Here is a 20,997-nt window from a genome sequence, read left to right as displayed (position 1 = left end):
CAAACTGTATGACAGGAATAAATATTTGAGAGGAAAAGCTGGGCCCATATTAATACATATTGTGCCACTTGTAGCCATAGCTGGGACTGACTTGGTTCTTCTAAACAAATCCCCAAAACTTATAAAAGCCTTACTTGCAATAGAAACACCTGATACACATATGAAGACCAGAAATACATGGGAGGCTTCAAAACTTAAAGCCTGTCATCCCTATTGGATAAGTGGGTTCTTTCAAAAGGAGTAAATGAACCAAAATAAACACACGTGTCACTGAACTTCCCTTTTATCCTGTCATCCTCCCTCCCGAAATAAAACACCTGTATGTAGTTTGTTATATCAGATAAATAATGAAAACAAGCACAGTGTAGCCTTTTACTTTCTCTCATGTAGTCCATAGACATATTGTCTCCACATGAAGTATCTGATCCAGCACAGTTATTTGGCTGACTGATTTATAACCATTACCGTTAGGCAGGTAAATATAAATCTATGATGTATGTAGAAATAAGGATACCACAACCTCTGATTGCTTAATATACTATGAGCCTCAAAATCCTAAATTAAAGAAACAAGGGGATCTTCCTCCCAAAACATGTAAAGAGGTCCTCTAAATGAAGGAGGTGAGGTACATGCAGTATTTCATAGACATAAGTTACGATCCTGTATTAAATGTGAAAACCATGTAAGATCCAAGAGGACTTGCCCTGTGTGATAAAGCTCATATTTAGCAAACCTATATATCCGCAGACGATGTAAAGCACTCAGTGGGAAAGTAAACGCAGTCTATGATCCTATTAAAGCATTTTAACATGAAGACTCTCATGATCTCTGAAAACCACATGGAATGATGTAGGAAAAAATAGAAAGTAAAACTGAAAGTATAATTCCGTAAAATGTACACAACTTCACATGAAATATCTACACACAATGAAAAATTACTTAACATAAAGCTATAGATTAAAATTGGTGGACGTGAGCAACTAAGAATACACAGAGAAGTAACGGACAAGTATAAAGAAAAGAATTCGGAAGGAATAAAATATGACACTGCATGCTGGGTATCACTAACTTTAAACTAAGGCTTATTTGTTCTAATAAATTCTGTTCTACTCTGCCACCCTGTTTTACCCTTTCACTATTTCCACTTCTTTCCTCCTGATACATAAGCTATACTGTAAATGCTTGATATGCAAATGTAATCATTTATTTTGAACATGCCTAACTACAAAGGTGCACGATGGCACAGAGGCCCTCTAAGCTAAGCTTTTCCACATTTGTGGAAAATTAATTTAAACAGACACCTTAAGATTACTTCCAGATTAAAACTAACTTATTATAATTTGCATATAAGATAAAGATTTTTCTAAAACAGCTCATTTGCTTTCCATACATTCTCTTTCAGTTTCTCCAGTAGGATCAATCATCCACAGATCATATAGGGAAAAGTAAAAAAAAAACCAAACAACCACACACCAAAACCCAAACAATCCAATACAATTCCATCAAATTTTTCAAAGGTCCTTGTAAATTAATAATACTTAATGAGGCAGGTTTACTTATCACTTCCACTTAGGTAAACTGACAACTAAGTTTATGTATTTCATAAAGTTGTTTCACTGGGGTAAAGAAGTGATGTTCAATTACACTGTAACAACTGTATGCTCAACAACCTAAGCAGAGTACAATTGGTGGTGAGCGTGTTTCCTTTTTCCAATCAAAGTGTAAAGAAAAAAAGTGAAAAAGAATTCTATTTAAACATGTCAAATATATACACATTCAAATATATATATATATCTCCAAAACAGAAATTGTGCTTAGCATGCTTTTTTCTGGGGGTGGGGGTACGGGGCGGGGCGGGTGTGAAAGGGATTTTACCAACTGCTCTCCAAATGATGTTAGAAACACAGTAGCATCCCTAAGTCCCCAGCATATCAGACTGACTACAGACACAAATATATAAAAACATGCATAGCTACATGACAACACTCACATTTTTGTGTTCTTTCACATATTTGAAGATAATTCTCACAAGAAAAAGAGAATTTTCCACAAGAAAATTTTCACAAGGAGAATCACTGATTGACTTTGGTCCCCACTTCAGGTGGAAGAAAGGAAGACAGAAGGTTTATAAAGAAATCCAGACACAATCAGAACACTCTCACCTCTGAGCACTGGAAGGAAAGAGGTTGTTGAGACCTCACTGCTTGAAAATTTCTGTATCATTTGTGAGATAAGAAAAAGCTGACCAAAAGCTTTTTTCTGCTTCTGAAAAGATACAGGCAAGTACATGCACACTGCACACTAAGCTTACTTGTAATTTTGTGCCAAGGCTTCTCAGTTCTGTAGAACTCAGAGTGAGCTGAGCAGTAGTAGTTCGTAGCTTCAGATGGCCGGGGGAAGGGAACAGCAGTAAATGGGGGTAATACAGTAATGCATTGAAGACTCAAATCACAAAGATTTGTTAGGCTGAATGTTGCAAAATACCCAGAAACACAAAAATACTGTATTAGAAATGCTGTATAGCAAATCCTCTATTTAGTCTATCTTTTATGCCCCTTAAAGTGATTTTCACACTATAATTTTGTACTGTAAATACAAAAAATCCACTATAAAAAGGATAACAAAGTAGTCTAAAGGTTGGTAAACATGAAAGTGAATCAAATTAAAAAGTTCTTTATGTTTAGCTAAAAATGAGCGAAAGCACAGTAGTTGATACAGCAATCAAATTATTCCAATCTAAGTATTTGAGTTGGACTCCAAAATCACACAGAGGTAAACACAGCAGTTTATAATTCAGAGTGTAAACTGATTTAAACCACCTTCGCCACTTCACCTCCTATCAGTGCTACAAAAACAACTACTACTGCTCTCCACCATCTAAAAAAAAAAAAAAAGTAAAATTAAAGTGCTGCTGTCAGTAATTTGGTGGGGCATTGCAAGCAACAGACTTGAAACTGATTTGTTTCAAACTAAAGCTTGGATTTTTATAGCATATTCCCATATCCAACATGCTCTTGCTGAAGTGGTGATAAATGACAATAAAATAATAAATACACTACGCTAGTAGTACACCAAGCAGCTCTTCAGAAAACAGATGGAAAAGATTTCCAAGTGACATCGGCTAGAATAGACACCAATCCACGTGATACGGTTTTAAAATAATGGCATTGATCCTGACATGATTTAGAAGTGTAGAAGAGGTCAACTGTTACACATCTTTTTTCCACTATCATAAGTACATGATTCAGACTTGCAGCTAAAATTTTCTGAAATTTAGGTAACTTGGGACAATAAAGCAGTATGTAAAGAAATCAAGCACCAGGCATGCCAAGATACTCAGAGCTGAATGCAGAGATTAAGCTGCAGACAGAGATGAGTTTCATGGTTTATAAGACACTGTTTCAAGAATTCAGTAATCTCCCAAAGTGTACATACAGTCCAACTGTTTGGAGCCTGAATAATAATTAACCAATTTGTTAGCCTGCAGAATCATCCAAAACTTTAATTTCAAGAATTTGCTGGTTTTAAATACACAGCAGGAAGACCTAAAAACTTCTCTGTTGATGTATCCGAATAGCAACTTGTAACACTAAGGAACCCTGTTTGACTAAGTATGTATTTGACTAAGCTAAGTTTGAAACATACCAATGTACTATAAATTTCATCTTACAGGATTTGTGAGAAATGGCTGTCCGTTCACAGATGCTAGTACTTTCTCAGATGCCCAAATAAGTTGGCTAAGCTGTCAGTGGGTAACTTACAGTTTCAGGCAAGTAATGACTAGCTGAACTGTTTAAACTTACTAGATACTAGTTTCCTATGCTGCCCACATCATTACATGGTATATGCTCCAGCTATCACATTATTCTATGAAACACTAACAATCTATCAAACAGTTTACAGACATCAATTATACCATAACCATGTACGAATAGCCTCTCCTTATTCTGTATCTTTTCAAAGGAATTGATTGAGATATTAATAACATTTATTAAAGACATACTATGACAATGTTTTGAATTTAAATAATTTGAAAACCCCTTTCTTTGTCTAGATGGGATAGGTTGAGATCAGGTTTTGACCAACACACTGGTTAAGATTTTACAAGATAGTCAGATATGCTTTCTGAATCCTGTTTTTTTCTAAAGTAGTAAGGATAGGGGGAGGAGGAAGTAGAAAAAAAGAGGTTGAACTATGTTGAAAATACCACCTTCAGAAGAGGAGTAAGAATGCCAACAGGTGCAGCACTGTTTTGAATCATAAATTAAACAAATTGCATTAGGAAACAGGATTAGAAAAGGATTTTCTCATTGAGACATGCATTCAAAATATGTCTCCTCAACTTAAACTGCACCTGTTATTCTAAACTAAGACTTAGCTTCTTTGAGACATTAAAAAAAAATACGTATCTGCAGGTAAGCCTGTACTTAAGGGCTATGGCAAACTTTGCTAGTCTCAAATTGCCCTATTTATTTACCTTTAAACATCAGAAAGCAATGCAGGCAATACTTCTCTCCACGTATTAATAACGCAGCCCTGTCCACTGCTTTTTAAATCTAATACTATAAACTCTTGACAATTCTCAGCTATTCACCTTAGCAGGTCTGGACAGATACATTCTGGTTTTTAGGAGAGTGAGGTTTGCTGGTCTTGAAGTGTCAAAAATCAGCTCCCAGGAGAGCAGAACACAGAATTAATTCAGATGTTAATCCACGCACTGTGTTTTTTTGCATGATGTCAACACCCAGGATTTGGGATTGGAGAAATTGTCCTAGATGAGCCTGTCGGAGACCTTGGGCACTGTTTTTTTGTTTTGATTTCAGAGAGCAGGCAAGTTACTCTTCTTTGCCACTTGGGACATGGATTACATCGCAAAATCATCTAGATATATCTCACCATATTTATTCACCACCATGGAGCTGTTTCAGGTTGAAAAATCCAAACAACCTAAACTGTAGGAAGGATGTAATCAATTTTACCAATCTACACATTTCTGCCTTTTCTTGTGCTGGTTCCAGTGCTTATCTGACCCTGCAATGAGTTGGTTTCAGTGTGCTCAGCTGGCAGAAAAGTATCCTGGGGTTAAAAAAAAAAACAAACAACTTCCTGCTGAGTTTGCATGCTGGAACAGCTCAGCACAGAATCAGATAAATACCAGAGCCGATAAAAAAGAGGGGGCAGCAGGGAGGCAGGACTACGGCAGCCCCTGCAGTGACATCAAAACTGAAGCCTCAGTTTCCCCTGTTCTCAATTTATAAACAGTACTTTAGTCATGTGCAAGCTGAAATCCTTTCGTCAACTTAAAGTAGACATAAGGATACACAGGTTAAATACAGTGTCTGCAACATATGCAAGTTTAGATTAGATTGCTTCCTGATTAATTTGGAATTCCTTAAATAAAATGGTATTATAGCTAGTCTCCTCACACATAATTAGAACTCTGCTTCTACGCAAAGCAATGAATTTGAAACCACCACCAAAAAAAAATATCCTAATTTTACTTCCACTACTGAAGAACTATGCTAAATCACACTATGAATCTTAGAGGATAATCAAATAATGGGCAGAAATCAGAAGGAATGTAATACTGCAAAGTGGGGGGAAAAAAGATGGCAGACTAGCAACTGCTATCTAAGTTTTACTGTTTTTCCTTTTTTTTTGGTCCCAACTTTATATTTGTTTCTCAAGATTTCCCAAAAGACCACATATTTTACTAAAAAACCAATATTCCTTACCTTCTCCTGTTTCATGGAAAATGTAAAGTGTTACTGGATACGCAATAAAGATGTGAAGTCTGGTGAAACCATAACTTATCTCTGGAGTAACACTGTTACTGCACTGCAGAGATCTTAGTTTCATTTCACTGTTCTACTCACCTGCTAAGTAGCCAGAGAACAAAATTCAAAATATTGTTGCCTGGGGCACAGCTCCACAATAAACTAAACTGAAGAAACAAAAATACTCAAAGGGAGGGATTCCACTTCCCTATCACCTTCTCTGTTATCTCAGCCAAGTGGTCTGCTCCCTCCTGCATGAACACGGACATGACAATGTAAGCTGATTTAATGCACTAACCTGGCAGGAAAACAACAACAAAAAAGAAAGGAAAAAAGAAAAAAAAAGGCAAAACAAAGGCATACCATGTACAGATATCTCTTCAGCATTCTTTGGATACAACTATTTTTCACATTTTTAGTGACCTGGTTCAGTCTACTGAGGCAAGCAGTGCAGTCCATTCAAAGCAAATGGTGGGAATGAGCAGCAAGGAAGAGGAAACAGCCTCTTCCACTGGCCACAGGAAATGGTTAACCCAGCTCATCCCTATTGTGAAACCTCAGCCCTGAAAGGAATTCAGTTGCTCCAACATCCTACTGCACCACAATGATAAACCTGCACTCTGTGACACAAGCAAGATTATATGTACTTGCTTCTAACCAAGATTTAAGAAAACGCATAGACTGACCTCAAATCTAGGTGAAGTGACTGAAAATTGATGTTCAAAACAATTCTTTTCCTCCACTAAGCATTTCATATTCTTGCTTGTCCTTTGAGTTAATATAGAATTTATGCTTTGTCGCTTTTGACACAGAAATCTGATTCCAAAAGATGGTGTCTCTTATTGCAACACATAATTCTATTATTCTGTCATAAAAAAACCTGCTTCCAGAACCTCAAAACACTGAGTACATTCCACAGATAAACTGCCTAATACATTAGAGATTATTACATGCTTCCAAGTTTAACTGATTTTAATGACAGATTTCAAAACTACCAGAAAAATGCACCAACCTGAGATGTTAAAACTAATACTTCATAATATTTATTTACTTTAAAATCTTATCATTTAAGAATCTGGAAGACACAGGATTCAAGAGCAATGGAAAAGCTGTTTGTAAGTGAAGAACGATTTAGATGATATCTGAAATTACCTAACAACATAGTTTTCCAATTTAAGAGGAAAAAAAAAAATCTCAAAAATAATCTCATTTTGCTGGGGTCTGACACGAGCCCAAGACTGAATCTCCTATATCTCAGGCCAGCATATTCAGCTAGAGTTGAAGTATTCTGAGCTATCCTGTGCTAGTAATTAATGTACGGTAATACTAAGCTTTTAATTTAGACAAACTCATAAGACTTGTAAATTCCACCAGTGACTCATGATGGAAAGCAAGCAAGACACACCACCACCACCATCCTACACCCCCTCCAGTTAGGTAGTAACTTGTTTGCTTCTTCAAACCTCCATTCTCAACAATTATTTTTTATTTTTGAAGATGGCACTGGCTTATAAGGAGAAAAAATTAGACCTAAAACCCCCTGTACATTTGAAAAGGTAACAACTGTGAGCTGTGACTTTAATAATGGTAAATTCTTAAAAAAAGGCACTATCTTTATCCCATGTATGAACAACTCTTAGCATAGTGGGGGTAGTTTCACAGCTGAATGCAATCTTAATATAAATAAAAGAATAAATTACAATGTTTTTAAATAATATATTTCACATCAAACCTGGATTTGTTAGATTAACATAACTCAATCTGGTGGAATGGAATTTTGTTGTTAAATAAATACCTATTCTCTCTAAACTCTACAACAGGTAAAAATCTCATTTATGTTAATATATTAAAAGAAATTTATATATAGTATCCTTTCTCTCAACATTTTCTCATATGTTTCATTAGAATACACACATATCTATTAAAGATATATAAATACTCTATTATCAGAGTAGCCTATGAATAGTACTTTTCACTGACATGGTGAAGCTGATGAACTTTATTTTTAACATTGACCACGCTATATTTGGTCATCCTAAAAAACCAGTGACGTGATCCAAAAACCCATGAAATAGCCTTTAAGCTTTGTTGCAATAAATAACTCCATTAATAATGGCTGATAAACTTGCAAATTATTCTCTACAGTCAGTTCATATTTACTCAGCAAACAAGGATGGTATCAGTATTGCTGGTAACTTTACCACTCTGAATTAATTGCAAAATAATTTATCTCAACATCACTGAAAATTCCTAATATTATTTAAACGTATTGAAGTGACATATCTTCCTTTAGACTTTTACAACACAGAATTGTGTTAGTAGTGACCCTGCTAAGGGAAGAGAACAGTGCGCACATCTGAAAGTATTTTTGCTTTAAGTTCGGAGTAAGCAATGCCCACTTTGGACTTTTGGGGAAAGGTTTTAGACTGAATACATCACAAATGTGTACCCATTTGGGAAAAAAATCACCAACCAACCAACCACCACCAAAAAACAAAAACCCTTATTCTTAATTCATCTGGAAGATAGCTTAATTCAAAAATAACTACCGCAAATACCCATCTTTGGTTTGTGTTTTATCAGTCATGTAATCTGTCCTCATAGGTCAGGAACGTATATAGCAATTAAGATATTAATGCACACTGTAATACTTGATATCCATTTGTATATTGTCTAGTCTAACATAAAATATGCATGTCATGATCTTCTTTGAAGACCTGCAGTCACACAAAATTAACTAAAAAAAAATTACTAAACAGTCTCCAAACTTTTCACTCTCACTTCTATTAAAACAACAAACACAACCACATGACCCTACACAAAAACAGACAGGCCCAAAAGGTCTTTGACTCTAACCCTCATACAAAGTCCCACAAGGTTCCTCGTAGATGAGTTCAAAAACGTGAATGCTGGCTGCAATCTCACTGATATTAATTTCTCCCAATTAAGTTAAAGGGAAAACCAGAAAAGCTCTGCAGCAATAGGTGTTAGGGGAATATGCAATACTAGCTATTCCACCTAAGGAATTGTGATGGACTGAATCTCTTACACAGCATCCACCATCACCTCTCTTACCACTTTACTGATGGTGTACAGACTCTACGTAGTTCTCTGCCTTTGACGCGATATGTTACCATGCACATGCTGTAAAAGAAGGATACCCAAAATTTTGGTAAGAAATAGGAAGCATTATATGCTTCTCAACTGTAGCAGTTCCTTCTTCTACTGCATCTCTTCTTAATTAGGAAAACAGTGTTCCTCATACGTGACTTTTTCTTGTCTGTACCCTAGTGTCCAAGAAATATGGCTAATACTTGTCAGCAGAAACAATTTTGGAACTACCATCCAAGAAGAAAAAACATCAATTGCATTTTAAAGGAAAAATTTCCAACACTCTTACAAAGATAAAATCCAAAGTCGTCGTCCCCCCCCAAAAAAGATAATTAGGCTCCTACAAACAAGGTACAGATTATGTGGCTGAAAGAGGACCTATATCCATAATATTTTTGCAAACAAACAAAATACAACCATGGCTGTTTTAATGCAAAACATTTCCTGTTTGGAAGACTATCACAGAGTTCTGGGTTTGCACATTTTATTCTAAGAATGCAACAAATATTAATTCTTTTCTCAGTAAAAAAAGCATCACTATATTCAAGGCATACTTATAGCAACTCTTTTAGCAGGTTCCTTAGTAGAGGTGATATTCAGTGTTGCATCATAAGCTCCTCATATACATAGCCCTTATGTCCTGAAGGCAGTGAAAGGGTTTATGATAGATGTGCCTTGTCAGCAAAGCAAAAAACAACAAGTGCGAAAAGTGCAGTCCTCATCATTATTACTTCTTGAAGCCCAACTGTGTCCAGGACCACGAATATAGTTATTTTTATATTCTTCAAAAGCAAAGTAGAATAAGAACTATGAACTTATATGGAAAGGATGCTAAAGAACAAAGAGGGAGGTATCCTGGTTACAAAAGAAATCATAATTGATAAAAACCTCTTAGAAGTAATCCTGTTTCCTGGGAAGGTGAGGGGGTGGGAATCACTACTAACAAAACACAAGAAAAGAGGAAAACAGTAATTCTATTTTCTACACTTCAGATATGTCTTCATTCTCAAAAACGGTTGTACAGCATGTAAAAAAATTACCAATCAAAAAATGGCCTCAATCAATTACTTCAAATCTGATAAATGCAAGTCTTAAGAAACTAGAAAGTTTGATAACTTCTCATTTTAATTTGTGGACACAAAACTGGAGGGATACCCACTTGTTACAACAGTTCAAGTCTACCAGTATTAAAGTCACTCCTCTTGCTATTATACACTTCTAAAACCACCAAACAAAACCAAAACAGAATCAGGGAAGAAAAAAGCTTCTATGATGATTAATTCAAGGAATTCCATCACTAACAAATTAGATCCCTAGCTTTTCCCTTTTCAGAACACAGAATCTCAAGGAAAAAACCCAAAACATTTGGTCAAGTTCTACAGCCATATGTTCACATTACTTTGATATTATATGTTTGTTATTCCAATAAATGGAGTTGTTTTATTCGTCCTTACAGTCCAAAAATAAAATAGCTGGGATGAGAAACCAGAAGACTAAAGGCACTGTCACAGCATCCATTTAAATATACATATTCTCAACTACCTTATGATAGACTGTCCATAACAGCATCTAAAAGCTCTTTGGAAAAGTAAAATATTTATTATTTTAGGATCTATACTAAGTAAGCTGTAATCTGCAACATTACTACCACTGCAGCAAGGTAATTTGTTTTCATTAAAATTCAGCTGTCAGTATTAAAAATGCTTTGAAGTGTGTTTCAAAAACATAATAAAAAGCCTGAATCTTACACCACCTTCCAATAAGCAGAAACAACTGCTACATTTAAACAACCACAACGGTAACAGAAGACACTCGCAGAAACACCCAAATAGGTAAAAAACCCCTTCTTATAGGAAGCCCATCACTGCTCTACGAAAGTTATCCCATTAGCCTAAAACCTACACATGTGTTAGTAATGGGAAGCAAATACATTTCCTCTGGCTCAGCCTGTGATTGGCATGTTATGCTTTCAGTAAGAATTTTATGAATGTAAAGCATAACCCAAGTTGCGATGGAAGCTGGAAAATCTGACAGTCACCTTTTTGTTTGTACAAGCTGACATCGGTATGTTTATGTAACAAGTCTGAAACTCAGTGAACTTTGTTGCTGGTTTCTAGGGTGCCTAGCAAACTGAAATTCTCATAAAGTATCAACAGAGTATACTGGTACCCAGCAGCTGGAAGAGTACATCAGGTTAAAAAGCTTGTCGTAACAGCTGGTTTTTAAACACTAGATGTACAATTTCAGACTGAAGAGTACAGGTAGTTTGAGCTATTTATTTCCTCCTCTCAGTCACGAAACAAAGTTAAAGCAATAAAATTTTGTAAAAGACGTCTTTCATATTCTCACCGAGCAGCACTCTGCTGCAGTGCTTCGGTTGCAAACACTGCAGAGGAACTGTAAATAAAAACCTCATTTCTACTGGAATTGGAGAAAACATGGGAGACAGTCCATACAAGGGACTATCTCACAAACCCACACTGAGATCAAACAGCGTTTGAAAGAAATCAACAAGAAGAACGTAATTGCTCGTTACTCGGTCTCTGAGGATCCTGTCATAAAACGAACAGTCATCGAGAACTCCCGACCGCCGCACCAGCCCGCCGCGAAAGGGGGCGGGAAGAAGAGGGGCAGGAAACCGAGGGAGATTCTGTCACAGAAGACAATCAAGGTTGTTTGCGGGAAAATGAAAGGCTTTATCCTCGATAAATATGCGACGGTTTCACAAAAGAGCTGGCACAAACCGAGGAGGGAGCCCGCCTTTCCCTCGGAGGTGGCGAGGCTGAAATGAAGCCGCCGCCTGCACTCGCCTGACAAGCGGCCGAAGGGCCGGAGCCGCCTGCCCCGGGACCGATGAACCCTCCGCACGCCCGGGCGGCCGAGAATCGGCGTTTGGAAGGGAAAACCCAAAATAAACAAACATCCCCCCCGCCGCACACCCACTCACGCAAACACAGGGAACCCACCCACGCGTCGCACCGGGCCCGGGCAGCCAGCAGCCGGTCCGCCCGCCGGCCGATACCCCGCCGCCGAAACCTGCGCCTCCCGCTGCCCCCCGCCGAAACTGCCGCGGGCGCAAGACGGCGCCGGGGGGCGGGGAAGGAGCCCTGTCAGGCAGAGGGCGAGAGCGGAGCCCGGGGGACGCGGCCCTCGACCTGTCACGGCCGGTGCAACGTCGAGAGCGGCTCGGCCGGCGGGGGGGGGGAGGCAGCCCCTCGCGGAGGGGAGGGGCGGGAGCAGCTCGCGTCTCCCCACAAGACGGAGCCGGCGGGGGCCCGCGGCCCCACCCCCAGCGGGGAGCCTGACGGCGCCTCCGCAGCACCGTCGCCCTCTGCCCCGGCTGGCCGGGGCACGGGCAGGGATGACGGCGGCGCCGCGCAGTCCATCCGCTGCCGCCGGCCCCGCAGGAAAAGGCAAGGCGTCCCACCGCCCGGCAGAGCGGCGCCGGGCCGGGAAGGCGACGGCGCGAACTCAGCCCCTTCCCACTCACCGGCATCATCTCCGCAGCCGTCCCCCTGCCAGCCCCACCGAGGCTGCCGCTGTGCCGTGCCGGGCCTCTCCTGCCACCGCCGCCGCCTCTGACCGTGGAGGACGCCGCGCTCGCCCTGGCGGCTGTGACAGGTGCCTCCCGTGCGCCTCGCTCCCCACAGTGGGCGGAAGGAAGAGGCGAAGTCGGCGGCGGCCGGGCTCCCAACCCCCCTCCTCCTTCTCAGCGCGGCGGCGGCGGCCTGCCTGCCGGCCTGCCTGCTTCCCTCGGCGCTTCCTGCTGCCGCTCCGCCCGCGCCGCGCCGCCCAGCCAGGGGTTAACCGCCGCCGCGCCCTCATTGGCCGAGGCGGGAAGAGCCGGGGGCGGAGTGGCGGGACGCGCGCGCACGGCCGAGGGGGGGGGCGGGAGCTGCGTAGGACGCGCGCGTCGGTGTCGCACGTGACCGCGGTGCGCCGCGCGGGGCCGGGGCGCGCGGGTCCTCCCCTCGGCGCCGCGCTGGCGGTGCGTTCCCCTCGCGCACCCGCCGTGACGCCCCCACCGCTCCCCCAGCTCCGTGTTTCGCGTGGGCCTCGCCTCGCCGGTTCTTCCCGCGGCCCCGCTCCCAGCCCGGTCTCTTCCCGCCGGTGCTGTGCTGCCCTGCCCCCGGGCCGGGCCCCCGGCGAGCGCCGCCTCCTCTGGGCCCTGGGGCTGGAGGAAGGGGCAGCGGCCCTGGGCGCTCTCTGCCCCCGGAATGCGGGGAATGCGGGGCGGCTCCGTCCGGCCCGGCCCCGCCGCTAAGGGGGTGAGCGGCTGGGGCGTGGAGGAGCGGGGCGCCGGCGTGCGGGGCCTGGCGGCGGTAACGCGGAGGCGGTGGTGTCTCCCGTGGGAGGGGGCGCGCCGGGGAGGCCGCTTCCACAGCTAGTCGAGGGCCACGGAAACACACCTTGGTGCCTCGCTGTTCCTGGTGGCTAAATAACGTCGTGTCTGGCGTCGCCTGTGTTTTACCGTCCCTTCCCCCCCGCGTTACTGTGAGACCGGTGCGATGCACTGAACTGCCTTTCAGAGCCGGCGCGAAGGTGGTGGTGTCCAGCACCCTGGTGCTGGGCTCCCCTGAGACGTGCTCTCCTGCTGGAAAGCTCATTCTGTAGAGCTACAACACCAAGATGAAAGTTAACAGCTTGGAAGGAGTCAAGCTCGACTGTAAGTCAAAACATCGCCATATGTTAGTACTGCAGCACACGCAATGTAGACAAATTTCATATTGCCGAGACTTAAATCCTCATCTACAAAATAGTTGGAGCATTGGGTAGGTCCATGTGTTTCTGTAAATGGCTGGTTTCCAGTCTTTTGTTACTTCGTTTGTAGAACATTGTGACACATCTCAGCTAGGAGGGAAAAAATGGTAACTTGCAAAGTTGTGAGAGCTTAGATAGTATTTGTGTAAGACTTTGAGGGTAAGTGATAATAGCATATTAGTCTCACATATGAGCTTGTGTGTTAAATGTAACCCATTAATGTAAGATTCTATAACAGATAACTGTAGATTCTTAAAAAATATGTATGTGCCTAAGATTTCATTGTGTATCCTTGTCAGTGTATTGGCAGGCTCTGGTGTCAGTTTTGTGATAGCTCAAAGCTTCTGCTTCTTTTAATAGATTGGTCCTGTGGGAAAAAAACTATAAGCATCACAAGATAATACTTTGTCAGTTTAAAATTATTTTGCTAGTACTATTCAGAGTGCTACTCGCTGACAGTAACACTATTGTCATACTTAGTTTCTTGTGAACTGTGATTCTACCTGGCACGCACAGCTTAGGAAACAGCATAGGTAAGGCTATATACTTCAGACCCAACAGAGAACTCCCAAGGTCTACTTAAAATGGTAGCATTAACCCTGCAACTAGGCTGACCAGCAATGAAACAGGCTATAACGTGCTCATAGTTATAGATCTTAAGAAAAAAAAATATCTTCATCAAACTAATACTGAATTTACTGAATAAAAGGACAGCAGTGAATAGAAATTTACTTGTCCTCTTACTATTTGTGGTGAAATTCTAATTTTAACAAGAAAAATGTGCACCATTTGTCACTCATGTTCCTTAAAAATTTCAGTCTTTCTCATTAACCAGTTCAGATTTTTCCCAGCGATTGTTAAATGAGGGTCTATAATATCTTTGCAGGTATACTTTATAGCTGACATCCCTGTTTTCAGTGACTGATAATAAAAACTAACATACTATAAATATTACTCCACTATTATTTCTCCATGGCAATAGCAGGAATGCTGACAAAATGAAGAGTGGGAGATTATGGTGCAGACAATCGGTGCTGCGAAGGCAGGCACTCCTCCACGTAAAGCCTCTGTTGGAATAATGGTCTTTAGTAAAAAAAGTCTGTCGAACTTGTGTTGCTTTTGGCATATGCAGCTTCAGCCAATGCAGCAACCAGACTGACTGGATACTGTGGACTAAAGAGGAAATGTCTTCAAAAGGTACAGTACATACTTTATATGCAAGTCTGTTCCTAATCCTATTTTTGCTTTCCTTGAAAAAAACCCCATTTGTCTTATCCCAACCCATCAGAAATAGGAAAGAAAAAAAACCCCAACTAACCAATATTTACGAAGTGTAAGACAAACCTCTACCTGCAGTGTGGCAAGTTAACCAACACATCTCCTCTCCCACAGAAGAATCTTCTCGGGAACCGCTCTTTCAGCCGTCAAGGAACAGAGCAGCCATTCAAAATCTTCTGATTCCAATTCCACCTTAAAACTACAACTGTTTTTTTCTTCTGTGAGCAGGACAAAGGTCACTTGTAGTAATGTAGAATTCCCCCCACCCCCCGATTGCCTATGCGTTTCCATACCAAATGACTAGTCCAACTTTGTAGAAATGTTGCTTAGCCAAAGGGGCCAGTGATATCTACAAGTTAGTTGCCTGCCTTAGTTAAGTGAAGTTGTATGGTAGCAGTCATGATCTGAGGAATGCCTAAGAAGATAAGGTAAGAGAATTTGGTTATGGAAGCAGATAAAGCCAGAGATACAGAACCTAAATTATTTGTTTCCAAATACACTGCTGTTGTGAGAGGTGCTGTAATGTTATCAGCCTTTTTTTAAAGGAAAGGATTTGTGCTTATTTGTTGGTATAAGTATTAAAACATGTTATGCAAATATTTTTTACGATCCTCTTGGTTCTTAAAAAGACCAGCAATACTACGTACCTTTAGAAATTGAAGCCACTGTAGCTTAACAGGTATTTATTCAATTCACAACATCAAAAAATTATGTTTCTTATTTATGGTATGGTTAGTTTTTGAGATCTGTGCTGAGCTTGTGTTTAGCTAGAAATTGAAATTCGATTGAAATGTATAAACTGTGTTTTGATAAAATACTTGAAATTTATGGGTACATAGAGAAAAGTTATCAAAATGTTTTGTATTTTGTATAATTTCTTATATGTATTTTGTTATAATTTTATACAAAAAATATAATAAAAATATATTTTGTTATAATTTGTATTAGCCTAGATTTATTGAAAAAGGGAGATAGTAACTGCAATTAATAATTTGGCAGGCATCATATTTGATCATGCACATCATTATCCTTGATGGAAGTCCCAGTTCCCACTTGTGCTTTGTAAGTATCTTCTAGCAAGACTTTCAAATGTAGATGTTTATAAAGTTTTTAAAATAGCAGGTCTGGATCTCTCCTACTCCTTTTTTGTGAATAGACAGAAGGAGGAAAATGAGCTTTCCTACCTTCTGAGATCCAAGTTTTCTTCAGTTTTACAGTAACTTGCTAAGATGCTTTTTGGAGCATAGGAAATTTTTTTTCAGGCTTTGGAAGTGTCACAGGAAAATAAGTATTTTTAATTAATGTAATTTTTTTTCTTTTCATGTGGTTTTATTTTAAATAACAGGTACTTCTATTTATAGCCAGAAAGTCTCAAGAGGTCGGACATTTAGGGTGGGATCCATCTTACCCAGCTATAGTAATGTAGGAGTTAGGCGCCTAGTCTCACTCACTCATCTAGGCTCCTTCTATAGATACATAGGGATGGGGAGGGAAAGGGGAGAGGCAGTTCTGCAGGCAACTCATTCCACACTGAGATACCCATCCCACTATCTAAATCTCTTGGTCTTTGAAGGTGCCTATCTCTCTATTGATTTAAGATGGAGCCTGGATGACTGGCTCAGATTAGAGAGCAAACTTTTGGATGGCTACAGTTAGGATGGGTTTCCTCACATCTGGCAGAACAAAATCTCTACAAAGCGAGTATGGGTAGGAGTGTCGGGGATTTTTGTGTATGTGTATTACCAAAAAAACCCAACCTGTCCTTTCTAAATAGATGAGTGGATTACTTTATTACAGAATACAACTCTCCTTTCAAAAATTACATTTTGCATTTGCTGTAATGCAGGAGGAACTGGCCGTGAGCAGGTAAGCAATTTTATAAGTTGAGTCACAGAAGTATTTCTAACTTGCCAGGCAGTTAAAGGTGCAGAGCTATGTAACAGGTGATACAAACAAAACAACTCAGTATTTCAACGAGAGTTTCATAGCAAGTAGCCTAAAATCTTGAGTGAAGTACTCTGTGAAGTAAGTGTGTACATGTAAAGGAAAAGTATTTTGACTTTTACTGTGGCCTTAAGTAACCTTTCATTCCAGAATCAAGCTGACTTCCTAAGGCTGCAACAGTAAGGAATTCATACTGAACAACAGTCATATGCTGCCATGTCTGAATTCATATATAGCCAGTGCATTTTAAACACCACCAAACCTGTTCAGAGATAAACTATAAGTAATAATCTAAAGGAAACACTTTGATGTCTGTTTTGTATACAGTATTTGAGACACGTGAACAGGAAAAAGATACTTTTTCATCGCTACTTTGTAATATTCTAAAGCGATGTTATGCTGGACAAGATGACTAATGTTCTGAAGTTTCCATAGTGCAATCCACTAAATGCATCATTCTGAAAAGGAGTACAACTAAAGCAGGACTGAAGCCGTATGATCTGTACGTAGCATAGCTGTGTGCACTTCCTAGGGATTTGAGTGTCGATACATCATGTGTTTCAGCCCTGCAGTTGGTGGATTAGAGATATAATTTCTTTAAACAGTAACGTAAATTGTACACTTAATCCAATACACATGATGCAAAAGAGCGTACTTAGTGGAGAACGCTGTGGCCTCATTGGGAATGTGTTGCTATACACTCATATAATTCTTACACTAATAGGTACTGTTAATTTTTTATGTTGTATGGAAGATACGGCTCTGTAAGACATTACATACCATTGCTTGTACAGATGGAAAATCTTGTTCTGCTCCCCTGTAATTTATAATGATGAAACTATTAACTATGTTCGAAGGGGTGGAGAAAAACAAAAACTCAAAATGTGGTGAGAGAGATTCTGTCTGCATGTAATTTTAGGCTTACAGTCATCTGGGCTCTCAAGGTGTTTCTTTAAAAGAATATTTTTTCTTAAATTTTCAATCAGTTTTCTACATGATGAGTGTAAGTATATGTGACTAGCTAGATGATGGTTTATTAGATGAAACATTAATTAGTGAGGGGATAGAGTAACAAGTCAATCCTTCACTCTTTTCTATGTGCCACTTTTATCTTGGGTGTACCACTTCGCTAAAGTATGAAGGGAAAAAGGATGGGTCATGTTTTAAGTCCAGCCATTTTGTTTGTTACTCTTAAGTCTAAAATTGTTCTCAGGTATCTCAGCCACGATTCAGTGAGTCAAGTACTCAAGTGTTTTTAACAATTTCTGTATGAAGTGATTTAAAGTATTTCATCTCTTGGCTAAAAGCCTAATGCAGCTAATCTTCAACTTTTATATTAACCATCATTTCTTTGATTAAGGTGGGCAACTATTTTATTTACTATAATTGAAAACAGTCTGTTTCCTTATGTTTACTGCTGGATCAGATGGAGGTTTGTTTTCTTGTTAAAACTGTATTTCCGTATTCAAACCCAGTAATTTAAAATATCTATCTTCTTCTAGGGTATGTCTTTTCTTGGTTAGCTTACTTGAAGTAAGTAGATCTAATAAGAAAAAACATGTAGCAGGTACAATGTTATGGAGCTCATGCTTCCTGCTGTTGTACCTGGTAATGGGTGGAAGGACTGCAGCTTGGAAGGGAAGACTAGGAAAGTCCTCTACTTGATCCTGAAGTCTGGGATATACTGGAAGATGTTTTTCAGCAATTACTGAGAGAAGGTGATGTGCAAAGGAGGCTTGGAGAGAAAAACACATCTCTGAGTGGAAGAATACTCACACGTACTAGGAGTATAAATCAAATTAAATGTGTACTTAAAAAACCAGTAATCTCTTTATACTTGGTATTTAAACAACTACATTATTAAGGAATGTTACTTCCAGGAATGTAATCTTATCTGCTTTTGTGTGTATAATCATCACAGATCTTACAGATCAAAATACACAAGGTAGGTTTCCTTCAAAAATACAATATGGAGTATTGATGAATCTGTTTAAATTAAACACCATTACCACTGTGAAACAGGATATGGTTATGATTTAAAATATACCTCTACAGAAAACATTTCTGTGCTGTATGTATCTTTTATACATATATATGTTAAAAACCCCAACACCTTAAGTGATCATTTTTTAATTACCAAAATTGTCAGAGAATGGCTGTCTTCTATGCAGGTGTACACAATTTATTGTCAATCTGAGTTTTTCTATCACAGACACTTTTTAAATAGTGCATTTTTATAGAAGAGCAGATGCACATAGATAGTCTGACCAGATGATGTAATCTAAGCCATTTGCAGTGATGTTTTTTCCATGCTATAAACAAAAATACTGGGTTTGTGCCTTGCTGACTCTTAAGGTTCACCCTTTCTAACTGTTCTAGGTGGAGTAATGATGTTCTAGTCCTGGGAACATTGACACAAGATGATTTTGTCTCTTGAGTGCCTTTGTTTGTAATCCTCCAGAAACATATTTCTGAATAATGTTTATTTTTACTGTTGTGATCCTATGACAAGGTTTACTGCAGTTCTCAGCTGCATAAACAGAATGTCAACAGTAAAGGGAGATGAATTGTATAGGACACTGATGGGACCCTATTGAAAATGATTTTGTGAAAAACCCTAGAAGTAGTGACAGTAGAAAATTTATCACTGGTATGTGTTTAGAATCTATTTTAAGTTGATTTATTCAAATAACGTATCGTAAGATGCAGCTGAACCTCAGATTTGAAAGACTGAAAAGGAACGTGTTCAGCTTGAAGGAGTACACACAGTAATAACCTACTTGCTTGGGTATGATTAGATGCTACTTTAAAGGTTTGCTTATTACTTATGTCTCAAATTCAAAACAAGTATTTCTATTCTATAAATGGACAAGCTACAGCACAAAGTAAAGTAACTTGAATCTTTTCTCTTTTTCTTCCAATTGCTATGTAAAAGTTCTACACAATTTTTTCTTGCCTTCTGTTTCTGTCCTAGACAGGCCCAAGTACATGTTTAAATTAGTAGCCTTAATTTAAAAAGAGGTGTGTGATAGTTAGCATTAATAAGAATACATAATTTGAAAGCAAAGTAAAAAATATTTTTACAAGATTCCTTTTCTAGTTGCATTATTCCAAAAGAATTAACTAACTAAATCAAAGTATGCTGAAAAGTATTTGTCTTGGTGTTTACTAAAACAAGAGTGAAATCCTTTGTTAAAACTGGTATGACTCCAATTCTTAGCTTACTCAAAGAAATGCATAATGTAAATTTTTGCTAATTATTTTAAATAAGTGTCCTGAGGTCCTAATTGGGACCAAAACAATTTTCTTTTCAAGCTGTGTGTGATATTTGTGGAACACAACAGAAGGAGTATAAGGAGAGAACTGTAATGTCAAGTATAAGAGAATCTGAATAAGGATATTTTTCTGTACAAGTAGACTAAATTAAAAGGTATACCTGAAGCATCAAGAGTAGAGAGTTAATCATAGTGCTGCAAAAAAGTATAGCTTGACACTGCTATATATATCCTCAAGATAAGTAATGAAGTTAATTATAATTAAGTGGAAATGGTTTTGTTTGGATTCCCCCCAAAAAAGGGTATCCTTCCCTGTATGTTTGGTCCTGCACCAAATGCCTGTTCACGTTCTGTTTTATTAATGTCTCCTTTCTCCTCCCATAATACTCTACTTGTATTCAGTTTCGGTTTTGCCATTTTGCCTGTTTATATAGCATTCCATATGAAATACCTCACAACAGTTTCTACTTCATACCTAAAGAATTCCCCCTTAATTGCAGCAATTCTTAATATTATCAAAAGCATGCTAAACACAACAGGTTAAAACAAGAAATGAAGACTACAACTGATACTGCAGGAAAAATCTGTGTAGGCAGTAGTCATCACAGATGGGATTCATTCAGTATACTGCTGCTAGTTCTACCACCCACATAATCCCTATTAACATTTCCTCGCAAACACACTTCATTAGCTCTGAAGAAATCTGTATTGTCTGTTCCAGTAGCTAGCTGAAGTTACTGTGATGATATGGATATAAAATAGGTAAAGGTCACATCAGTTTAAAAAAATTACATTGTTTTTGAAGATCATAATAATTAAAAGTGCATTTTCATTTAATGACAACCAATAAT

At 39.3% G+C, this 20,997-nt stretch overlaps 1 protein-coding gene and 1 long non-coding RNA gene across 2 annotated transcripts in view; both read right to left on the bottom strand.

Moving 5' to 3' along the window:
- Window positions 1–12,668, bottom strand: part of PPP1R13B (protein phosphatase 1 regulatory subunit 13B) — a 69,057-nt gene extending 56,389 nt beyond the window's left edge. The window contains exon 1 of the mRNA XM_040599742.1: window positions 12,379–12,668. Within this exon, the coding sequence (XP_040455676.1) occupies window positions 12,379–12,387 (9 nt within the window). The 5' untranslated portion in view covers window positions 12,388–12,668. The remainder of the gene's footprint in view (window positions 1–12,378) is intronic.
- Window positions 12,669–13,553: 885 nt separating this feature from the next.
- On the bottom strand, window positions 13,554–15,795 carry LOC121091300. The gene is made up of 2 exons (XR_005828889.1): window positions 15,000–15,795; window positions 13,554–13,739 (listed from the first exon to the last, which is right to left on the bottom strand). It is a non-coding gene; the product is annotated as an uncharacterized LOC121091300 (long non-coding RNA).
- Window positions 15,796–20,997: the final 5,202 nt, after the last annotated feature.

This window comes from Falco naumanni, chromosome 7, assembly GCF_017639655.2.
Source record: "Falco naumanni isolate bFalNau1 chromosome 7, bFalNau1.pat, whole genome shotgun sequence".
Lineage (NCBI taxonomy): Eukaryota > Metazoa > Chordata > Aves > Falconiformes > Falconidae > Falco > Falco naumanni.
Note: the sequence above shows the minus strand (reverse complement) of the source record. Positions and strands in the feature narration are given on the sequence as shown.